Source organism: Pezoporus occidentalis, unplaced genomic scaffold (genome assembly GCF_034315485.1).
Source record: "Pezoporus occidentalis ecotype Australia unplaced genomic scaffold, CSIRO_AGI_Poc_V1 ctg3, whole genome shotgun sequence".
NCBI lineage: Eukaryota > Metazoa > Chordata > Aves > Psittaciformes > Psittacidae > Pezoporus > Pezoporus occidentalis.
Window position 1 is genome coordinate 17258290 of NW_026914940.1, and position 23283 is coordinate 17281572.

The 23283-nt window shown below is 37.4% G+C and overlaps 1 protein-coding gene across 2 annotated transcripts; it reads left to right on the forward strand.

The window, feature by feature from the left end:
* The first annotated feature begins 869 nt into the window (after positions 1–869).
* Positions 870–23024, forward strand: EIF3E (eukaryotic translation initiation factor 3 subunit E). Of its 2 annotated transcripts, XM_062627173.1 has the most exons (14): positions 870–1027; positions 2483–2597; positions 4765–4815; positions 5731–5848; positions 9625–9667; positions 10134–10238; positions 12014–12139; positions 13606–13730; positions 14812–14938; positions 17389–17490; positions 18474–18583; positions 21293–21395; positions 21636–21770; positions 22866–23024. In XM_062627173.1, exons 1-14 carry the CDS (start codon positions 938–940, stop codon positions 22902–22904), a joined length of 1389 nt encoding a protein of 462 aa, XP_062483157.1. In that variant the 5' UTR covers positions 870–937; the 3' UTR covers positions 22905–23024. The 2 variants fall into 2 exon arrangements, with proteins under 2 accessions (XP_062483157.1, XP_062483158.1); XM_062627174.1 differs by lacking the exon at positions 4765–4815.
* The last annotated feature ends 259 nt before the right edge of the window (positions 23025–23283 follow it).

Below are 23283 nucleotides of genomic sequence, written 5' to 3' on the forward strand. Positions count from 1 at the left end.
GCCAAGGCCACCACTAAACCACGTCCCTAAGCACCACATCTACACACCTTTTAAATACCTCCACAGATAGTGACTTCACCACTTCTCTGAGCAGCCTGTTCCAATGCTTCCTTACTCTGGCTACAAGAAATATTCAAGTCATCATCCATATTACTGATTCCCCTATTTCTGTTCCTAATCTCAACATTACATTTCCACCCTTGGTTGGATTTCACTGTGTAAGTCATTGACAGCTAGGTCTCCATGCTCCTTATTGCCTCTGATCTGTCATGCCCTCACCACAACGAGCTCAGAAAAATGGCCAACACAAACCAACACTTAAAATATTTAACTTAGTGCCAAAAACATTTTAGGTCCTTTTCCAGCTCCTCTGTACCAGACTAAATTAAGCCAAGATTCCGCATGAAGCGCAGAGTGGTTGGACTCGCACTTCAAAGCTACTCTGTAACACTTTTGGAGAAATTCACCACTTCAGACATCGAACTCTATTCCGCTGATACCACAAGAGACAAATTATCTCTACTGAGCACTCGTTAACGCGCTGTACTAACTCCTTCACCCAGCCCGAAGCGGAGGCAGGCCCCACCCCCACCACACCGCGCACCCGGACGGGCCCTACAACCGCCCCAAGCAGAAACCAGGCCAGGACCCAGCTCCGTCATTCCCTCCGCAACGACACAGCAAAGTTTCAGCTCCCTGCCGAAGTCCCGTCCGCACCCCACCGCCAGCCGGGCCATCGGCTCCCACAGCCGCACTCAACCCCGCTCACATCACTGCTCAGGCGCACTCCACCACACCCCCTCCGGACGGGACCGCGGAGAGCAGAATGCGCATGCACAGGAGCGGCGCAGGCGCACAGCCCATAAGAGCCGCGGCCGCCTCTCGCCTCCCCGCGCGTCGTTGGGCCCCGCCTCTCTCTTTCCTCCCTGTCGCAAAGATGGCGGAGTACGACCTGACCACCAAGATTGCGCACTTCTTGGACCGGCACCTGGTCTTCCCGCTGCTGGAGTTCCTCTCCGTCAAGGAGGTACGTGGCTCTCCCAGACTGGGTAGAACCGACCCCGCAGCTCGGGGAGCGGGAGAGCGGCAGGTACTATCTCCAGCTGCCGGTTGGGCCTAGGCGCTCCGCGGCCGTCTCCGTCTTCAGGCCGTGCGCGGCCTGAACCCGGCCCGTGAGGCGTCTTGGAGCTGGCTGCTGAAGGGAGGAGTTCAGGGCTTCCACACCTCGCGGGGCGAGGTGTGTGGGCCTTCTCCGTGGGGGATGAGAGGAGGCTTGAAGGTGGAAACTTCTTCCCCTTCATCGCATTAGGTGTACTTTCGTTTCCTTTCTTATCTTCGGGTGGGAAAAGTGAATGTTCTCTCTCACAGCCGCGGTTCGTGTTCTGCTGCCTCCCGACAGCGTGAGACAACCCTCGTTAGCCCTGAGCTTCGCCTGCGGCTCTTGTCACCATGCTGCCGCTTAGCCGTGGAGCTGCAAGGCCGAATGCCGGGTAGCATCAGTATAGACAGTGTTAATTAGTTTTGATTCTAAATCGTTGTCATTACGAGTTTGTGTTTAAACCAAGTGCAAGTCTCATCTAGTGTGTCCCACCTTGGTCTTTTTATATATATAATTTTAGTTATGATACTGTGGAGAGCCTGGTAATGCGGGAGATAATTTACACTGATGACAGCTTAGTCTGAAGTATTTGAGGAGTTTATCTGATCCATCTTAAAATGGGAATAAAATATGTAAAATTACGTAGGCTTTGAATTTAAAATGGGTACTATTTTAGACTTTAGAAATGAACCAATTAAGCATGTATGCATTGGGACAGCTTGATTGTGTGACCATTTCCATGTGTAGTGTATGGACTTTGCTTGATGTCTGTCATCTCAGGGGCGTTTTTAATATTTTGGCTCAAGTTAAATAGAGTTGGTTTTACAAATCTCTCCCAACATGCTGGTGAAACTTTTGTAGGTTCTGTATCTGAGAGATTTATGAATGTGATGTGGTGAATTATAGTACAACTTTCATGAAAATGTAATTTTGAGGTGTACTCTAGTTGAGGCCTCTACCTACATCTTCAAGACCTAACAGCAGTTTACAGCTCGTGGCTAAATTATGGGGAAGGAGCTTTGAAAGCCAATTTGACCATCCAGTTAAACAAGTTAAACTAAACTTGCTCTTGTGCTATAGACCTAACAATATATTTTAGATTAGTCTGTGCTACAGTTAAAAACATGATCTTGAGTATCTCTTAGGTTTCACTTCAAATTATTTGTATTTGCTACTTGTACTGATATCTTGTCAACATCAGAAATATGGAAAGGCTGTGCAGTAAGCACACTAAATGGCAGAGCTGTGAGATCTTGCAAAGCTGTGAAATTTGATGTTGAGAATTATTTAATTGGAACAAAAAATAATCCATAAACTGTGCCATAAGCATAATATGAACTGGAAATTAATAATATTCAAAGAAATCTCTTAATCCTATTTCAGATCTACAATGAAAAAGAGCTACTCCAAGGAAAGCTGGATCTCCTTAGTGATACCAACATGGTCGATTTTGCTATGGATGTGTACAAAAATCTTTATTCTGATGAAATTCCACATGGTAAGCTGTTTATTTAGAAGTAAAATCTGTTTTACAGCCATTCAGTCTAAAATAAATATGTAGTGGTAACTTGCTTGTTGCACGGCAAAAATGTAGTGCAGTGCAAAGACTACATTTAACTTTGGCCTTAGTGAAAAGAAGTGCAATACTGAAACAAGTGGAATCCCCTAATCCCATGTTTGGGTTTGTTGGTCTAATAGGAACTTAGTATTCGAGTTATGTCTGAAGTATTTGAATTTTAATTTCAAGCACTTTAAAGGTAATATCCTAAAAGAGTCACACTTTTCTTTCATCTGCCAAGTTAAACATTGTTGCACAATGATTTGGAGTTACTAGACTTTTTTTTTCTTTAAAGCATCCAGTATGCTGAGGCTGGATTTCCATTGTGAGTAATTCTATTAATCAGTCTGTCCATGACTGATTTCTGGACTTTGTGGCAATACAGATGTTTTTGAAAACATGTTTTCCTTACTTTATGTATAAACTACTGTTTCTCAATGATATTTACAATTATAGTGAATGCAGAAGTTAAATCTGTTACTGTCTTCTACATGCTTTTGGAGACTTTCTTGTTAAGTAATTAAATTTCTATTTTCCTGAGGAGTGTTTGGGGAGGAAGGGAGAAATTTGAATACCTCACTTCATGTTTGGTTTTGGGGGTTTTCTTTGTATTATTTATTTTGTTCTGTTGTTTTGCTTTTTTTTTGTGACTTTGGGTTTTTTTGGGGTGTTTTTTTGGTTTGTTTTGTTTGGTTGGTTTTTTTTGGAGGGATGGGTGGGAGGTATTTTGTTCATTTGTGTTTTCCTACTGACTTTTGTTGGTTGTTTTTTTGTTTGTTTCTTAGTGTGTTGTTTTTTTTTTTTTCTCTTCCTAACCCTAGTCTTTAAATACAAACTTTATTCCTAATTCTTTTTTTTTTTCCCCATTTTGTGGAATTTCTCTCCTTTTTCTAAATCAGTGGGACTACAGTTTGTCTTGGCCGCAGCTTAGGAGGAAAAGATTTGGTTGCTTTTGCGTAGTCAAGTACAAGATGCAACAGTTGTTCTGCCTCTGGGTCTTACTCTTTTCAGGCACTTGAAACTGGAGAGTTGGCAGGTAGCCTCTTTGAAGAGGACTGATAGATTTATGAACACTGGATTCAGTGTGTGACCAACTCTTTGATATGCTACAGTTAGGTCTTGTCTATGGGTGTATACGTAATGGTGCGTGAGACTGATAACAAATAATTAGAATCAGAGGTTTTCACTTTTGTAATCTAAAATGGTTGTAATGATAGCTTCACCCTTAGATTTACTTACCAGTTCTACTGATCAAAAAAAGTCAGACCGTTTCAGGGCTGTAAAAATCTCAAAGCTGAATAGGTCTTCTTTCTTTCCTTTCTTCAGCCATTCTAAACTGGTGAAGGATGTTACTGTTATCAGTAGTAAAATGTTAAAATCATAAACAGCACAAAAAATAGTCCTAGCACACTTTCACAAAGTAACTCATCTAATGTCTTTACTGTTCTGATTACAGCCAGTTAAGCAGATTGCTAAGTGTGTTTCATGAGGCCATAGCTGCAAATAAGTTGAATGAATTTGGTCACTGGAAGAGCTCTGCCTTCATGCAGTCAAACAATTTCCACACTTGTAACGTTTTTATGATGCTAGTTTCAAATATCTCTAAGATTTTACATCAGATTGGCAAAATTTTTTTCATATGACTTTCTATTTAATCTGTGGCTCTTATTTAACAATGTAAAATTAACATTAAGCAGCGGTAGTACTTTCACATGCAGTTGGTTGTTCTGGGTGCTTGCTTGTACAGCTTTCTTTGAGACCATCTTAACTGGCTCTGAGATCTTTCTGACATATATTCATGCATCAACACCAGAATGTGTGTACACACAGGTGTTTCTGCCATGTGGAACTGCTGGCTTTGTTAGAATTTTACACTGTTGTTTTTTGTTTTTTTTTAAGACCTCACTTGTTTAAGTACTCAAAGCTAAGTTCCTTTATGCCATTATATTTAGAAATGTCCCTGCACAATTTATAGTTGCTTTTGTCTTGTTTTCCTTGAGAACAACTTACAACTATGCAGCCAGGAGTTGTCACAGGAAAACATTTTTGTACTCTTAAATGAATGTATTTTCTGTCATTTGTTTGCCCTTCCTCTTATAATTTCAAGATTCATCTGAAGTTGGAGATAATTTCTCCATATTGGAACACTTCATATCAGGCAAGTCATTCTTAAGTTTAGGTTGGGTCACCATTATGGTGTTAGTCACTTTGGACTCTCTTTTTCAAATACATATAGGTAGTCAAATCACAAAAGAGATGTCTAAAAGGTTCACTGTGGCACTGAGTGTCCTGGTGTATGGATCACTTCCAGTTTCCTGCATACTGTTCTCTTCTGGGATATGGGCTTGGCTTCTCTGATCCTCCTTTATGTTTCTTGAGTCATATAGCCGGTGTCAGGCTGCTGTTTGGGTCTTTTTAAGGGTTTGGTTTGGGTTTTTTTTCAGGTTTTATGAGCTTTATTTAAGTGTTCATTTTTATTGCACTGTTAGCATCTGGTGAGGAAGTTTGGGTTTATAAAACAATCACCATAAAGCCATTAGTTCTGTTTCCTCACCTTTTTTCATAACAGGTTTAATGTTCTAATTAAGCATGCATAGTGTTTCAGATCGTAATTTTGCAGGTTGAGCTGCTTTAAATTCTTCCTGTCAGTTGTCATTAAAGTTTTATAAAAATGTGCTTTCAGAACCTAGTCAGTTAAAGGAAAATTAACATTATTTGTATCATAGCACTGTTTACTTCTTTCCAAGTTTATTTGGAGTAAATGAACTTGCTTAAAAGGTTCTTTCTGCCTTAGTGGAAGCCTGAAAATAGCTTGTCTAATACAGACTGCTGCAGCTATACCTGCTCTTCAGTGGCTTGATTAGAACTCTGCACAGGAAGAAAGAAACCAAATGTTATCAGCTTTTCTTAAGTTACTGAATTGTTAGATACCTCTGTTTTTGTGACTTGACTAAGAGGACAGTTGAGATAGGAGAACATGAGAACATGTGTTCAAATGTGCTGTCAGCACAATGTACTTACAGGTTGGTGTCTATAAAAACTTATGCATCACACAAATCTTCTGTGTGTTTAGCTTTGCGTGAGAAGAGAACAACTGTTGTTGCACAGCTGAAGCAGCTTCAAGCTGAAACTGAACCTATTGTCAAGATGTTTGAGGACCCAGAGACTACAAGGCAAATGCAGTCCACCAGGTAATTATATTTATCAGTATGGCTTCTTGGTATTTCTTAGGCATTGATGATAGGAATGCTCCATGTGTAGCAACTGTAAAAAAAAAAAAAGATTTTTATTTCCAGACAAATTCAAGTAGTGCTTGTGGTCAGGTAATTGAAATTGCTGGACACGATTCAGTCTTTTCAGTACTTTTAACTGTTGTGCATAAGGCGTCTCTGTTAATGTTTGTGACTCGACTCCAGATGAGTGACAGTCATTCAGTGTAGTCAAATTACAGCCAGGATTGGTTTGGGGGAGGTTGGTGGTGGTTTTTGTTTGTTGTTTTAAGGGGAAATATGGGCTGAAACAATTCAGATGCTCTTTTTCTGGGAGACCATCTGCCTCCTCTCTTTTCTCTACCTTCCACAAAGGGTTATGGTGTGCCCTTAGTCTGGGAGCCCCAGTGGATAAGCAGCCTTTCAGCCTCACAGCATATACTCTTCAGGAGTCCTGTCCTTCCCTTTCCTCACCCCCCAAACTGGCTAACTTGTTGGTGTGAGATAGTGCTGATATTTATCTTTAAGACTTACCCAATTTCTCTTCACTTTGCTTATGGGAGCAACTAAAGGAGATTGAGTTTGGCTGCACATTATATCTGCATACTATAAATTTTTTCTTATGGCTAAGTCTGAATTTGGCCCTATAGGAGAGCCTAACTGTAGGTTTTGAGGAAGTAAGACTTCAGAAGAGGGATGGGTAGGCATTTAGTGTAGATTACAACTTTGTCTTTACATAGGAAGCGTTGTTACTACTGTTGTCAGTGTGTCTAACCAACAAAAGTAATTAGATCCCTTCCTCAGCCTTACATTTTTTAAGTTTTCAAATAGAGCACACCACATTAGATAGAACACTTTGATGTGAATTTGAAGGTGAAACCTGTACTTGGATTTATTGTTGGCAAGCTTTATGCATCTCCTGATACAGAAGACTAACATTGCTTTTGGAATTTTCTTAGAGTACTGAATGCATAAACTCTTCCTTCTAGCCTGCAGAAATCTTGACAAGGTGTACCTGTGTTTGGGAACAACCTCTCTGAAGAACATGGGTCCCTGAAGGGGGAAGAACTTGATTAGACTTTGCTCTTTATTTCAAGTGCAGATGAGCATCCTTTTTTCTTTTCCCATCTTTGCCCAGCCTGCAGATAAACCTAATCCACCCTTTTGTCCTATGTTTTTTCCACTGTTGTGGTTTAACCCCAGTCAGCGGCTAAGTACTATGCAACTGTTCACTCATTCCCTTCCCTTCTGTGTCCCTCCACCCCTCTGCATATTGCTTTCAGAACTTGTTACAGTCTAGTTTAGAACTCAGTACAGAAATGGCAAGGTGCAATATATTGGGGTCTTGATGCACACATGAAACAAGATGTCAGTAGAAATCATGAAATCTGTTGGCTTTCTAGCGCTTCAGAACAAGATTCTATCTTCTGTTTACATATCACCAGAGCATACTTAAGCTTCTGTTGTAGGAAAGCACTGTTAGGTGCAGGATCAAATCTCTGTCTGATTTCAGCTTGGATATTTATGTCGGATAACTGTATGAGGAGAAGAATTACATTTGCTTATGACTTGAGTGGTTATGTGAAGTCAGGAGCCAGTCAACAGCTTTTGGAAATACAGCTTTGAAAGTGAAAGGCCCAGTTGCCATTATCAACCACCTTGAAGCTGCTGACTGGGTCTATTTTAATTAAAAAAACAAAACAACCCCCCCCAAAAAAAAACAAAAAAGACTGCTTGATGCTGTCACAACTCTACTGCTCCTCATATGCAGCAAGTTTTGTATTGGAACTGGTACATCGTTTTTGTTTGTAAAATATCTGAAAACAGTTCAGAAACAATTTATTTTAGTTACTGGCTCGATAAAAGTTCCCTTCCAGATTGTTGGGGTTGTACAGTAATGGGGGGAATTAGGCTGAAAGGCGTCAATCTGTCTAGACCCTGAGGAGCATGCTTTAGATAGTAGAAAGCAACTCTTGATTCTTTGGCTGTTGTGAATTTTTGCTGGTGATTTGGAATCTATCAAATTTAGAGCTGCATATTATCAGGGTTTTAGATCACAGCCTTTGCTCCATGACAGTGTTGTTTGGAACATCAAAGTCTGGGAAATGATAGTAGATGATGTGTAAAGGAGACTTTGCAAGTGGAAGTTCTTTCAAGAGTAAGCCAGAAATACTTCACTTTCTTTTTCATATGCAGCTGTTGGAGGACATTCACTTTAAAATTATAGAGGAATAGTCAGTATTCCTCATGCTTCAAGTATGTTCCACTGGAAGAAACCCATGAGATTATTTCATTGCTTCCACAAGCTTTACTGGAGATTGTCATTCTTGGCTACTTTGGCAGTATGCCATTTCCTTGTAGAATTTTATATCATGAGTTCTAATTAAACAAGCTCACAGCTTTGCAGTCAGTTCATCTCAGAGTAAATGAGGAAGTTTTCCAATGCATAAACTTTTACTGGTTTAAGGGTCATGTTCTTTATGGTTTTGTGTGTTTGGTTTTTTTTTCCTTTTTTTGCCCCCCTTTTTTTTTGGTGGCGGGGGGGAGAGGAAGGGAGGGGCAGACTATGTGGTTAGTTTTTGGGGGTTTGGGTTGTTTTTTGTTTGTTTTTTTTTCCCCCAAGAAAAACTTCTAGCTTCATGTTCACCTTTTCAGTTAAATCTTGGTTACATGTTCTGTCAGATACGGTAGTTTCATTAGTTGGTTGAAGTGTGAATGTACAAAAGAGGTGAAGGCGGGGGGGAGCTGCAGGTGTAGATGTGTGCCTGGGGAGCGGGGGTCTGGAGAAAACTAAAAGTAACATGAATTCTTTCTGTATTGGAGAAAGGCAGTCCATACAATCAAACTGCCAAGTTGAAAATACTTGGCTTTATTTATGAATGCAAATTCAGCTATGGTTCTTCTTGCCAGATGATTGCGGCAGAGTTTGAATGGAATTCTTACTGCATTGAAAAGCTGGTGTGCTAAAATTTCACTCTGAGCTGATCAAGATTCATTGCAGAAACTGGAGAAGAAAATACTAAGTTAACTAGTGCTTAAAAATGTTCATCTAAAGTTTGGTCATTAATGTGAGACTTGCTGGTGGTAGCTAATGTTACACTTGCCTACTGGAGGGTTGAACTTCCCTTTCTTTGATCTAGGTAATACTGCTTGTCCTTCTATTATCTATGTTGACTAAAAAAAGAGGCTTCAGAAATGTGATCATGTATAAATTAGATGTTTAGACCTTACCAAGTATGTTTATTTTTTTTTGGTAGTTTCGCAGTCTGCAGGCATATGCAGTGGTAGAAGTGTTCTTGCTAACTGCTATGCCCAGTGCTAGCACTGGGATAAGTTTCTCATTTTATTTTATTTGAGTTTTTGCACTTTTTTCCTGTCTCCTTTTAAGTTCAGACTGTGAAATTGCTGTGGAATTAGAAGCTCTTTTAAGTCAGAAGTTAACTTACATGCTGAAAGCTCATTATGCCATCAAATTTAAACCAGCCTCTTACCCTTTTTTAACTCCAGTTATTGTTGCAGGTGGCATTCTTTATTTAAAACTACAGTAATTTTAAGATTTTGAAACTTTTTCATGACACTTTAAGGGTAATTGGCCTGCTGTTTCTGCAGCTGCTTTTGCACAAGTGGAGGAGTATCATTTAAATTTATATTCTCTTTGGATATTTTCTAGGGGCTGAAGGTTGTGTTGTGTAGTGTGTTGGTGACTGGTGACGATCAGGTTGTTTTGCAAAAACAGTGGTTTTATTTTTTCATTATAGGGATGGTCGGATGCTGTTTGACTATTTAGCTGAGAAGCATGGTGTAAGTGTGTTAATTCTTTTATCTGTTTGAATTTGGCTAAATATCTCCACCCAGCCTCCCTCACCACAAGCAGCATTGAGCAATTATGAGCTAACATTTTGCCCTGTCTCATGTCAATATTGTAAATAGGCAGAATTCCTAATGCTAATGTATTTTACTTGAATGCCTTTGATCTTTTAATTTTTATACAAATAAAAATAAAGCTGTAACGTAATGTTAGCTGCATGCTTACAACTAAGATATGCTTTACTTTGTAATGCAGAATTTCACAGTTTTCCCAGTATTGGTATAATCTTGCATTTGGTGTCACTGATTAAGAGTATAATAGTTTAATATTGTCTTTCCTGTGTACAGCATCTTTCTAAGAATCTAAAGACTTCGAAGGTTAACTTACTATTAAAATTGGCTTGCAGCAGTATGTTTCTTTTCTTCCTAGTGAAGAAAAGCTCTCTGTGTTCCTTTTCAGTTTAGGCAGGAGTACCTAGATACACTCTACAGGTATGCAAAATTCCAGTATGAATGTGGTAACTATTCTGGAGCTGCAGAATATCTCTACTTCTTCAGGGTTCTGGTAAGTTTGGGATGTTAGTTGGCTTGGGGAAGAAGGGGAAGTTGTGGTTTATTTATTTTCATGAAATACTTAGACCAGTGTCTATATTAATAATTAAAATCTAATACTTTTGTCCTTTTTTTGAGACAACTACTGTGCACCACAGAAGTTTAAACTAGTTGTTAATAATCATCTCTAACAATTGCCCACCAGATCTGTTATTTTCATGCTGAATTTAGAACTTAATTTTTAGGTCTTGTGGTAACATATAAATGTGACATACTTTCCTCACTGCAAATGTATCCTGAAAAATACGTTTAAAAAAAAAAACAACAAACCAAACACTAGCAGCAAAATGAGCACTTGTTTTGTGCACAGATGTAATTCACAGTAGTGAAAAGCTTGCAGGTAGATTGAATGTAATTGGTGGTAATGAGCTATCACCTTATCGTCTGAGCTGTCATCTGTCTTGTTTTGAATTTTGTGATAGAATCAAGAGTATAAGTCATTTGCCTAGGAGATGTAAGCAGCTTAAATGAGAATTGTAGAACTAGATTATAGTCTCTGAAGCAAAGCTTTTCATATTGCTGTAATTCATACAATTTGCGGTGGGAGTGAATTTTGAGAATGAAGAGTTGGTGTCTTGTAAGCATCTTAACACAGTAAATTTATTATTGGTGGTCAGTGAATGTGCCATTTTACTGAGAAATGGAGGTTTAAGGTGACTGCTTGAAAATCCAGGTACTGTAGCTAGAGCAGCTGCAGTATCTAAAGGAAGTTACTGTGAATAGCTAACTTTTATTTGTAATTAAATGATTTGGAACCAGGAGAGTGTGTGTGAACCTTCACAACTAAAAGTATTGGCTAAATTGGCACTTTTTTTACCTGGAAAATAATGGCTTTTGAACCGTAAATTTCACAGTCATGGGTATGTGGTGCATTTGCTGAAGATACATAGTGGCTCATATGTTGATGTTTGTTTCTTGATAATTTCTAGTCCCATTAAAAACATCCATAACTTTCTGAAATAATGCTAGAGTAAATAATAATTTCTGTAATTGGCTATAATTAAAGAAGAAAAATTGGGAAATATGTATTTTAATCAGAGTGGGGTTTAAAGTAGCAACAAACTGAATTCTTGCTTGAAATTTTGATTATAAAGCTCAGTCAGTGTTATAGATATATTCTGTATACTGAGAGAAAATAAGTTATATATGTAGGTTTGTGAGCAGCTGTCTTTAATTCTTCATTCTTAATTCTGGGCTTAGCATTATGCTCTTATATGTCAAATAGCTAATTTCATAAAGCTTGGTATAAGACTTTCATTACTAATTCTGATGGAAGAAGATTTGTTTAAAGTTCTGTGTGATGAAATGCAGCCTATGAAAGAACTATTGTAACTGATCTGAGAACAGAATTTGACACTGTGAGTAGCCTAGTGTAATTCATTCCTGTATAAAACTAACACTGCTTGACCTTAGGAGTACCCTTCCAGGAAGCATATTCACTACAGCGAAATCAGAGGTTTACTGGACATTTCTTTAGGAAATATGCTTCTTGGCACTCATTAGCAGAAAGAACATTGAGTACTAGTTTTTTTAAGGCAGTGAGTTCCTTAGGAGACTGCTTTGTTAGAACAGTGGTTTAGTCCTTCAGAAGCACTTAAATTAGCAAGATAGGACCCTGCAAGTCTTAAAAATACTGCCAGAAATATTTTTCTTTCTTAAAAGTAATTTAGAAAAATTATTGAGAGTATGATTTTTTTTTTTTTTTTTTGCTGCTGCTGTTGAAAATAGGTTCCAGCAACAGACAGAAATGCTTTGAGTTCTCTGTGGGGAAAACTGGCATCAGAAATTCTGATGCAGAATTGGGATGCAGCCATGGAAGATCTTACGAGACTAAAGGAGACAATAGATAATAATGTAAGTAAAATCTTGGTTGTGTCATTAAGGTGAGAGGTTAGAGGTGTTAGCATTCAAGTTTTATTATGAATTGCTTGCAGTTTTGTTTCTGAGTAGTTTACAAGCTTTTCACTACATATTTTCTTAATAATGGTGGGAAGAGACGAAGTCTACTTGAACTAGTGAAGCTTCCTTTTCAAATTATTTGCTTCCCTCTTGTCACATTTGAAAATGTAGCTGGGAACTCCTAAAGTATTTCCAGTGACCAGAAAACCTATTCTCAAAGATGAGCTTGAGGGCAAGATATCATTGTGTGAAATACCTGCTTAACTTTCAGATAGTTGTACTATTAACTTTCCAAAATGAATGAAATGCATGTAACAAAACTGCACTCACGTGAAACCACATTTTTGACACAAAGTGCAAGACAGCTTGGTTTTGGAAATAGTTTTCAACCAGTTCAGCTTCCTTGTCAGCTCCTGAGTTCAGTGTGCATTAAAAACATAAAGGAAAAGAGTGGGACTGCAGTATTAATTCAGAGCAACTAGATTGATTAAGGACTTTTCAGTGTTTCCCCTCATGAGGCTTCAATGGCCATATATGAAATATGGAAGTTTTATTCTCCTGAACTGGAATCTTGAAAAGGCGTCTGGTGGTTGAGTGTTTTTTGTGACTGGCTTTTGCCTGTTGTTGTTCTCCCCAGAATTGTTCTTTGTAGCAGATAACTAATGTTAATAGATTTTTATTTTTCTCTAATTTTCTCTCTTTATAAAACTAGACTATTAAATTTGACTTACTCATTTGTAGCCAAGATTTTTTTAGGATAGAATCATAGTAGTTACTTGTCATGGTCTTTAGAGTGATTATTTGCTATGCGAGTTCATTCTCAAAATGTTGCTTTGCAATCCGTTTGAAGTGCTGCTGAAATCTGGAGCTAATACAGATACTTAGTGCTGATTCCTTATGTGTCATTATCAGCTGGCTTAAATGAACATAGTTGCGTTCTTGGCTGAAAGTGATCATAGTGTTTCATCGGTGTCTGAGAGTATGTGGCAAAAAAGCTTTTGAGTCTTTTGAAAGGAAGTAAAACTGAAAAGCTGGAGAAGCCAAGTAGTTCTTCAGATCACATCTGAAGAGGGAATGCAAGAAACAATTCAGGATTAGAAAGGGAAAGAGTAACTTAAGTTAGTGTGGTGGTCTTAGGATAACTAAAATCTATCCTGTTGACATTAACAAAATACAAATTTGGCAAACAATTTAGAATATAATAGTGGAAAATTTATCTTTATTATAATATTCAGCACATTTATCTTTAACAGATGATGGGTTAGAGAGCTAGAGGTCAAATTCAGCCTGACAGTGTTAACTAACAGTTAAAAGGAGCTGGGGAAAATCACAAACTTTTGAACAATTACAGGTTTCCATGCATTAGTATTCATGCAAACTGTGTTCCATTTGACCTAAACTAATGTTATGTTTTCTTTTAGTCTGTCAGTTCCCCGCTGCAGTCTCTTCAGCAAAGAACTTGGCTCATTCACTGGTCTTTGTTTGTGTTTTTTAATCATCCTAAAGGGAGAGACAATATCATTGACCTTTTTCTCTATCAACCACAGTAAGTTGTGCTGTGTTCCAGCCTGTAAAATGAAGGCAGATGATGAACATGCAAGCTTGTCAAACATTTTTAGCCTGAAGCTGTTTTAGAAGCTCTAATGACAGTGACAATTAGAATATTTTTTTCCAAGCCTTTCTTTTTCCATGCTTGTCTTCTGATTTTATTTTGGGGTTTTTGATGTGTGTTTATAATCAGCTTTTCTTCATTGTTATACTCCCGCTTCAAGGGAAAACAGTGTGGAAGTAGGAAGTTACTCTTTATTCTGGTGCTTTGAGGGGATGGAATAAAGGATTTTGATAGACTACCAACCCCATCACACCTTTTAAGACTCTAGGGGAAGGTATTGTTCTATTTTGATTTTACAAAACCTTTTTAAGAAGGCAACTTGAGAAAAATCTGAGAATAAAAATTAAGATTGAAATGCTATAGCCATTTGTGAGACGACTGACTTGTACGTATATCTTCAAGTCAAGAACAGCTGAACACTGAGAAATTAAACTACAAGTAGTACCTAGTTGGAGATGAGATATTACAATGGGAATAATAGTAATAAAAGGCAGTTGAATTTTTTCCATGATGATTGCAGTGGGATGGTAATTTGCGGGCTTTTTTTGATTCCTTTTTGTTTCATAGTATATGTGTTGGGGGGGGGGGGGAGGTAATTTCTCACTTGTACTTATGGGCTAATTCATTGGACAGCTGAACAGGAAAGTTGCAGGTTCAGATGACAATTCAGAAAAGGATTTCCTGTGGTTTTTTGTGCTTGTCCAAACCCCTCTTGTGAAACTAGTGTAGCTGACAGCCAAGGCCGGCATTGACCTGAACATAGCATATCAACCATTCTTCTGCAGTACTAGCCTCTTCTTTCCCTAGTGCACTGCTGCCTTCTCTACCCCTTGCTTCCTCCTCCCTGTGCCCCAGAAAGACTGACAAAAAAAAATTGTTCTTCTGTATTTTAATAAGTGGCCAGTCATAAGCCCTGGTATTGAATTGCATAAAAGGTGTCTAAGCTATTTATCATGAATATTGTTTTGATGCAAAATTGCGTTATCTGAGCTTGATCTGTATTTTATCCTTCTAGGTATCTCAATGCAATTCAGACCATGTGCCCACATATTCTCAGATATTTGACTACTGCAGTCATAACAAATAAGGATGTTCGAAAACGTAGACAAGTGCTGAAAGATCTAGTCAAGGTTATTCAGCAGGTAAGGACTGAAATCCATTAATTTTTTCATCATTTTTACTGAAATTTCTTCATAACTTTCTTCTAATAATATGCCTTTTTTAGGATGTCTGTATTTTTCTTTCATTGAACAGTTTTTCACTGTGAAGTAAAATGCATGTTAATCCGTGGGAGGACAGAATGATTATTTTTCCTCCTTTGATGTCAACAAGTAATAATCAGAGTATGCTTTTGGTTTTGATTTCTCTCTGTGTTTAAATGCAGAAAATTCAGCACAGTGTGTGAAATGGCTTTGGATCTGATTCTTGTGTTTCAGCCGTTCCTCCAAGTAATTCTATGAATAAGGGATCTTGTTGGATCTTGCTTGCATTTCAAAACCACTGAAGTATATTGTTTTGTGTTTATTTGCATTTTCTTAAAAATTATTCTGTCAGTTATATGAGGGTGTAGATGTGGACAAGAGCAATAAAAGAATTGTGCTTGATAGCAGTGGACCTTATGGCAAAAGGTTTTTATTCTGAACACTTGTAATTATAACAATATAGTGAATAATAAACTATGGTATATGAGTGACAGTGAAGTTATTACAGGGTAGCAGTCAGTTATATCCACTTCAAGCATTGATGTTTAAGTACCTATACAAAGCACAATCAATGCAAAGATCAACTTTTAAGTGTATCTTAATCTGGTTCTAAGCATTAGTGTTCGCAAAAGTAGCATAAGAAACTGTAAAGTAGTTGAACTGTTAAGACTCATCTTCTGTCTTAAAACCCAATTTTAGTGTTGAAATTCTAATATTTGAAGTAACATTTCGCAACAACTTTTGCCTCTGTTTTATCTTCTACAATTGGTATGAATAAAAAAAATCACTAGGGTTTTCCTTTTGAAAATACCAACTTTGCTGGATTTGATTTTGAAATATCTGATAAGAGATTTATTTTTTAGTACTCTTCTAGTCTGTATGGTTCATTACATTAAATCATGAAATGCAGAGGTTTTATACATTTTAACGTAGATTAGATGGGATAACTAGTGACTTTGCTACATAAGAAAAACAACGGATCAAATTAAGTGATTTGTCAAATGTCATAGGAAATTACCAATCTCTATTAGCAATTAGAGATTGGTTATACCTTTGCAAATCTGTAGCCAACAGGTAAACTGTTCATCTCTGTTAATTTTAGAAGATGATTGATCCAAGGCTGTTTTACATAGTGGATGTTAATTATGTGGTTAACAAGGACAGTTGTGATGTGAAGACCCCTCTACCTATAAAACTGAATTTTAAATCTAGATAATAAGACTGTAAATACAGTTCTTTGAGGAAGAAAAAACAACTTTGATCTAGATAAATCTATTAGTAACTACTTTAATTTGCTGATTTTGTTGTATACTGAAGCAGGTAGTGACAGATGCTGAGTTAACCTGTCTTAAAACTGTACGTTAAATGTCTTTAATTACATCTTAATTTACCCAGATGTATATAGATCTGCCTTGTAGTTGAAAGTTGAGTAATTTTTTTCATGCCAAAATAAAGTATTTTTTTATAGAGAGAAAGTAGCATTATTTGATAGCTATGTTGTCTGTTTGAATTAAACAGTCCTTCAGTTTGAAATATGAAGCATATTGTCTTGGACTACTGTTTGAAACCAGAATTTAGGAAGAGTGCCTGTCAGTCTGTTCTTCCATATTTTAAGAAATTTGGAGGTTTGAGCTAGAACTAGCTCTAGTTTGTAACATTTTTCAGACCCAAAGACTACAGCACTAAAAGCTGAATGTGAAACTACGCTTCTGGTTGTTTGTCCAGGCTGCTGTGGGTGGGTGAGAGTGCAGTTATACTGCTTTTAAAAGAGGAATGGTGAAGTTTAACTTAGTTATTATTCTCCAGGGTGGTTTATGGGAGACATTGAGGTGCTGGAGTGGGGCCAGAGAAGGACAGTGTGGCTAGTGCAGGACCTGGAGCACAAGTGTGATGGGGGACTGCTGAGGAACCTGGGGGTTTAGTCTGGAGAAGAGAAGGCTCAGTGAGGACCTTATCACTCCCTGCAACTGCCTGACAGGAGGATGGAGCCAAGGTGGGGCTGGTCTCTGCTCCCAAGGAACAAGGGACAGGACAAGAGGAAATGGCCTCAAGCTGCACCAGGGGAGGTTTAGATGGAGATGAGGAATAATTCCTTCCCCAGAGGGGTGCTCAGGCATTGGAACAGGCTGCCCAGGGCAGTGCTGGAATCACTGTCCCTGGAAGCATTCACACACTGTGTAGATGAGGCCCTTCGTGCCATGGGTTAGGGGTGGCCTTGGCAGTGCTGGAGTAAGGATTGGACTTGGTGATCTTAAAGGTAGTTTCCAACCTGGTTGATTCTATGATAATGGACTTGTTTCTAGTATTAAATTGTGGTTAAAGAATATAAGGAATACTTGAGTTCTCTTGTGGCTTTGATTCCTAATATTATTCCTTATTTTTTTTTACAGGAGTCCTACACGTACAGGGACCCTATCACAGAGTTTGTGGAATGCTTATACGTTAATTTTGATTTTGATGGTGCACAGAAGAAGCTGAGAGAGTGTGAAACAGTAAGGATTATAACATTCATAAGACTCTTTCCTTTAAGTAAAGATCCCTCAAATTCATAATGACCAGCTAATATTGTTCGAAGTGGTGTTTGATTCCATTGCCAGTATTTTCTGATAAGCTTTAATTCACGAGTGTGTGGAGTTGGGTTTGCTGGGAGGGGGATTTTTAACAACTTACTTTGTACCACTTAAACAAGACTTGCTGGTAAGGATATAGCTTTAAAATTGCATTTTATCAGTTCTAGAAGTAGTGATAGGTAATCATTCATTTGGCTGAGCTTCAGCTTTTCCATTAGTGCTTTAGAAATGCTCAAAGAAAAGCTTGGATTATCCTTTTGTAGTGAAAGATACTGCATCCTGGAACTGTCGTGGTGGAAAGTAATGGAAGTAACATTAAGATAGCTAGGTACATATTCTTGGAAAACCCTTAGTTAATATACTGTGAACAGTAGAAGATACCTAATGCTTGGGTTGACTCCTGTGAAAGTCAGTATTCCCAATAGCTGACCGTCAGTACTATTTCTTACAGCCTCTGGTTTGGCTTTTCTTTCATTAGTATTAGTCACCTAACTGAAAATCAGGTGGTTTGTAATAGTCTTCACTACATAGGGCTGCTGGTCCTGTAATCTAAACTTCATAGGCACACCTGCACTGCTAAGGAGCTGGTTTGCTTGGTAAGGAGAATGCTGATCAAATTGCAAAGTGGAGTGGGAGAAGAATCCTACAGTATGAGCAGGGGGCTAAATTTGTGTTGCAGGGACCTTTGTTTTCTTCTTGAGTCAGACCTCAGTAATCATGTTAGCATACAATTTTTGTTTAACAAGCTGCAGAACAATGAAAACCTCTAAATCTGTAGCTTTTCCTTCACATCTTAGAATATACCAAGAACTGTGCTTAGATCAACTGTTTACTGATATTGATGGTACAAGTAAATTGCTACTTCCATGTTTGTCCTCAGTGTTCCCCTTCTCCTTACACTGCAGGTGCTTGTGAATGATTTCTTCTTAGTGGCATGCCTTGAAGACTTCATTGAGAATGCCCGTCTCTTTATATTTGAAACTTTTTGTCGCATCCATCAATGTATCAGCATTGGGTAAGATCACTTTTTAATTTGGCAGTTCAGAAACATCAGTCTTGGATGACGGTTTGGCAGACAGTGTAAACTTCAGTACTAGACTACTCAGTCATCAGATAAAATCACAAACTAAAGTGTAATTGGATAGTTGTCATTCTAGTTTTATAGCTCTAGTGTGATATACTTAAATTACAACAATCAGATTTCAAAGTTGAATTCTTGTACTTAACTTCAATGTTCACTTTATAAGGAGGCTAATACTTCAGCTAAAATCACTTTGAGTACTACACAGGGGTAAGGGGTCTTTGAATAAGTATTTGGAAGAAAAATGCAAATGTAGTTCTTCCTGATCGTTTCTTGCTATTTCCTATAATTTTTTTTATTTATTTTTTTTAGTACTGTGAATCTTGTGCATATTTAAGCACAAGTTTTAAAGGAAATTAGGTGCTTAAGCTTTTTTAACTAAAGACTAGATGTTGTTGTGAGAAGTCTGCTTCTCTGATCTGGCTCCAGTCAGTTAGCAGAGAGTGTGGAGGTTATATCCTAAATATGTTCCCAGTCTGTCAAAAAATACTGATAAAGTGTGTGTAACATACTAGTAATTTGTTACAACAGAAATAGCAAGCTCTGTTTAACAAATCCAGGTTATGGTAGATGATTGTCATTTATTTAGTGCTCACTTATTTTACAGTTTGTATTTTTTGTGCTGTATGTGTCATTTCAACTTCAAATAGGATAGTAAATGCTGTATTTGGCTCTCGTTGTTATGTGTGATTCATAAATACAGGCAGCAGTGTCATAATTTTATAAGCATTATAGTGTTCTCTGAGGTGAATTATGTACTTTGAGTTGAGACAGACACATCTCAGATTGACATGAATATTCTTACCATATATCACTTCAGGTAATTACTGTGAGATTCCTTTCAGTAAGTCATTGTGTTTCAAATAATGGACATAAGCCTTAAATTTCACCAAGCTTTAACAATCATTAGATGTGGATTATTAAGTAGGGTGCTTAAGTATTTCTTGGTGCATTTCAGGCTTGGTTTTGAAGAAATTTGCTAGTGAGAATGCTTTTAATTAAATGACTGAGGCATGGTTCTTGCATTTCTTTGTCTAAAAGTGATTTTTCACTGCTATTCTTGGAGTTGAAAACTAGTTGGTTGTACCACAGTGTTTGATAAGTACTGTTTAACTATTCAGAACAAATTTGAAAACAATTAGTGGGAAATCTGCTATTTATGTTCAGTGCAAAATAGATGGCCCAGTTAATTTTGTTTTTTACTACTTACATGTGTTAAGCAGCTGATGCTTTCAGAGAATGTAGTTGCTTTATCAGTTGTAATGTAGAACTTACACATTCCAAATCATCCTGCAGTTAGTTTACTGTTTGAAATACCATGTTTAACATGGAGTAATAGATGAAAATAATTCAGAATGTATTTTGGTTAGTTTGATATGCCTGGATTTAATTGAAGACCTTAATATGTTTCATTCTTCTTTTTTTACATATTTTTTGTGCAGTACAAGATGGGCTTGTTTATATACAAAGATGTGTGGAATTTGGTAAACTTGTGCTTTAAGCAAAGGAAAACTTAAATTGTGACCCAAATAAGTGAATCCCCTTTTAAGACATAGGGACAGAAATAATCTCAGGAACTGTTTTTGAAAGTACCCTTTGAAATCACCTCTAACCTCAAATGAGAGACCAGTGTTCTTGAAACATTAATAAAATCACTGCATCGTTATTTGGCAATTTCTGTTGCATTACACTGGGGGTCTTTATGAACAATGGTCATCTAGAGTACAACTTTCATACTTCCATTCCTTAGTACTAATGGTGTTAATGTGTATTTGTAAACTTGAATGTGTCATTACTCAGTGTAGCCAGAAGGCTTTTTGGTCATGTCTGTAGCCCTTGCCTCATGTTTGTTACCTTAGTCAGAAAGCTGATGGAAGAATGAGCATTATAAATGTCCTGTGTATGAGCAAACTGCCATCCAGAAGCTGAAGGAGTTGGCTGGAAAGCCACAGGGAATGCCATCAGAAGGAATTACTCCTGGAAAAGAGTGTTTGTTTCAATAAGAATTTTCCTTGCTCTGTCTTCCTCCACTTTCCCTCCTTACACTATGCTCAAGCTTCTTGCAGTTTTATCTGTCCCATTTTCTATACTAAACTCTGTCTCATGGTTCTGTCTCCTGAAGCTTCAATATGAAGTTTATTGATAAACACTTTCCTGGACTAATTGGTCTAAACTCTCTTGACTGCTGGCTGGATTTAAGTAAGAAGAAAATCAGTTCAATCGTTCTTGTTACAATGGTGTTTGCTAACTTGTGGTTAAATTACTTAATTGACATTTTTCCAAAGAATGTTCACATAGGCACGATTTAATAGGAATGCAGAAAAATAGTGCAGGTTAAAATTTTAGCTATAGGATGATGTAGTTCAGAATAATTATATACTTAAGGATGTGAATTCCTTATTCACGCTGTCCCAGTGTAAAGCAATGGGGGTGAGAGATAAGGCAAGAGTGCATGTATGTAAGCTTTAAAGTCATTTCAGACAAATGGCAGTGTGCATCCCAGATTTGTGGTATTTATTGAATACAAGTCTAGGGCTGTATCAAATTTTGTGTTAGCTTAACTTGTATTCCACAGTCCCTACTAGTGTTTACCAATATCAGGGGGACTCTTATTTCACAATCTGATAAGTCTGTTATCTTTAGTATGTTGGCAGATAAACTAAATATGACTCCTGAAGAAGCAGAAAGATGGATTGTCAATCTAATTCGAAATGCACGACTAGATGCCAAATTGGATTCAAAGCTGGTAAGACTGTACACATGGATCCAGGTGAATTTGTTGAGTTTTTCATTAAATTTCTTTTATTGCATTCAAGAACAGAGAGTTCTGATTTCTGCTGTTTTTCTTTGCCCATAAAGTGACTCATGTATTCTGTTTTGATCCTGTGTGTAAGATGAACTGTGAAAGCTTTGAAAGCAGAGCATTCTATTAAAGGCTTAGCATTCTGAGTAATTGTTTAATTGTTCTATCTTTGCTGTGTTTTAGGGCCATGTAGTCATGGGCAACAATGCAGTCTCACCTTACCAACAAGTGATTGAAAAGACCAAAAGCCTGTCTTTCCGTAGTCAAATGTTGGCTATGAACATTGAGAAGAAATTGAATCAGAGTGGTAGATCTGAGGTTGGTATAAGTTATGTTTTTCTGAATTCCTGAGGTGTGTGTTTGTTTTTTTTTTATTGTGAGATATACTGAAGTATAATTCTTAGCCTGTTCTTTAATTCATCAAATATACCTACTTCTAGTTCTGGCACTAGGAATCAAATTGCAAAACTTTTTTTTCCTTATGGTGAGCATTAGGCAGTGATTCTTGTTCTTGCCTGTCTCTTAATCACCAAGTATTCCTTTTATTGTTGCATAAATAAGTGTATTTCTCTCACCATTTGATTCTCTACTTCCTTTAAATGGTTTCCTTCACCACCTGAAAAGGGCTAATTTTGAAGGCTGTTTTGTCAAAGTAGTTATATTACTTTTTTTCAAGTGGGTTGTATTTAAATATCTGTAGGTGTATATATAAGACTTAAGACTGGAACATGAAGGAGGAGTTGTGCAAAACCCTAACTGTTAAACCCATTTCATGAAATACTAGAGAATATAATTAGGTCAGCCAGAGGTTTAAGTAGAGCTAGTGAAAGTGAAGAAGTTGGCAAGATCATCTGGCTTTGCCTCTGTCTGCCTTAAAACATAGGCAGCTTTGTTGTAAAGAAGAGCAGCAGTGTAGGGTGGATAACTCTGAGGTCTACTTAAGGACCCAGCCATATATACTCAAAAACACCCAAAAACCAAACCACACATTAAAAGAACTTGGAAAGTGTTAGAAGTTTTATTGGGCTTCCTCATTGCTTGTCTGAAATATTGATGGGAGTTGGACAGGGAGTGGTGCATTAGTTTATTCCATTGAAGTTAAGTCGTGAAACTTATGTGATATTATTGCATTCAAAAAATATATATGCTTATTTTATGTGTTTCTTTTAGACTCATTTAGAATTTTTCCTTTCTGAAAGTACCAGCTTAGAGGGCTCAGGCTGTACAACTTAATTGCATCATGTATTTCTGCTGTATCGACATCTGCTTTAAACTTGTAGGGTATTCTTCCCTAATTAACAATATTGCCACTTCATAGCTATGTATCAGCATTTTTTTTTTACAATTTCTCATAAATTTCAATAGCCAATAGATAATAATTTCTTTTTTACTAATCATTATTTATTTTTTTAGGCACCCAACTGGGCTACTCAAGACTCTGGCTTCTACTGAAATATTCCTGTAGAGGAAAAAAAAACAGTTTTCAATAAAAAGCACATGAATATGTAACTTTTCTGAGAAGGTAATCATGTGTTCATCTAACAATGTTTGAATAAAATTGGCCAATTTTAACAGCCTCTGCATCTCTCTAACTTAAACAGATAATTATGTTGTATAGGAGCTTTTTAGCATAATGGTGGTCTGAAGCATTTAGGATCACAGTCTGCAAAATTTACAGTATTGGTTCTGTTAGATTTGTCCTGAAGAATGCAGTTGCTGTCAGAGCTGTTTGAGTTTGGAAGTGGAAAATTACAGTTACTGTTGCAATTGTTGCATTTAAAAAAAATAAGTGGATGGTACAAACAAATGGATTCCCACTGAATGTTTGGCC

What these genes read in the sequence shown, in the direction of transcription:
- EIF3E (XM_062627173.1), top strand. Translation starts at nt 938, where the DNA reads ATGGCGGAGTACGACCTGACCACCAAGATTGCGCACTTCTTGGACCGG. An exon ending in TCTACTTCTTCAGGGTTCTG is followed by an intron (nt 10,239 to 12,013) that starts GTAAGTTTGGGA and finishes TGTTGAAAATAG; the next exon opens with GTTCCAGCAACAGACAGAAA. An exon ending in CATCAATGTATCAGCATTGG is followed by an intron (nt 18,584 to 21,292) that starts GTAAGATCACTT and finishes TGTTATCTTTAG; the next exon opens with TATGTTGGCAGATAAACTAA.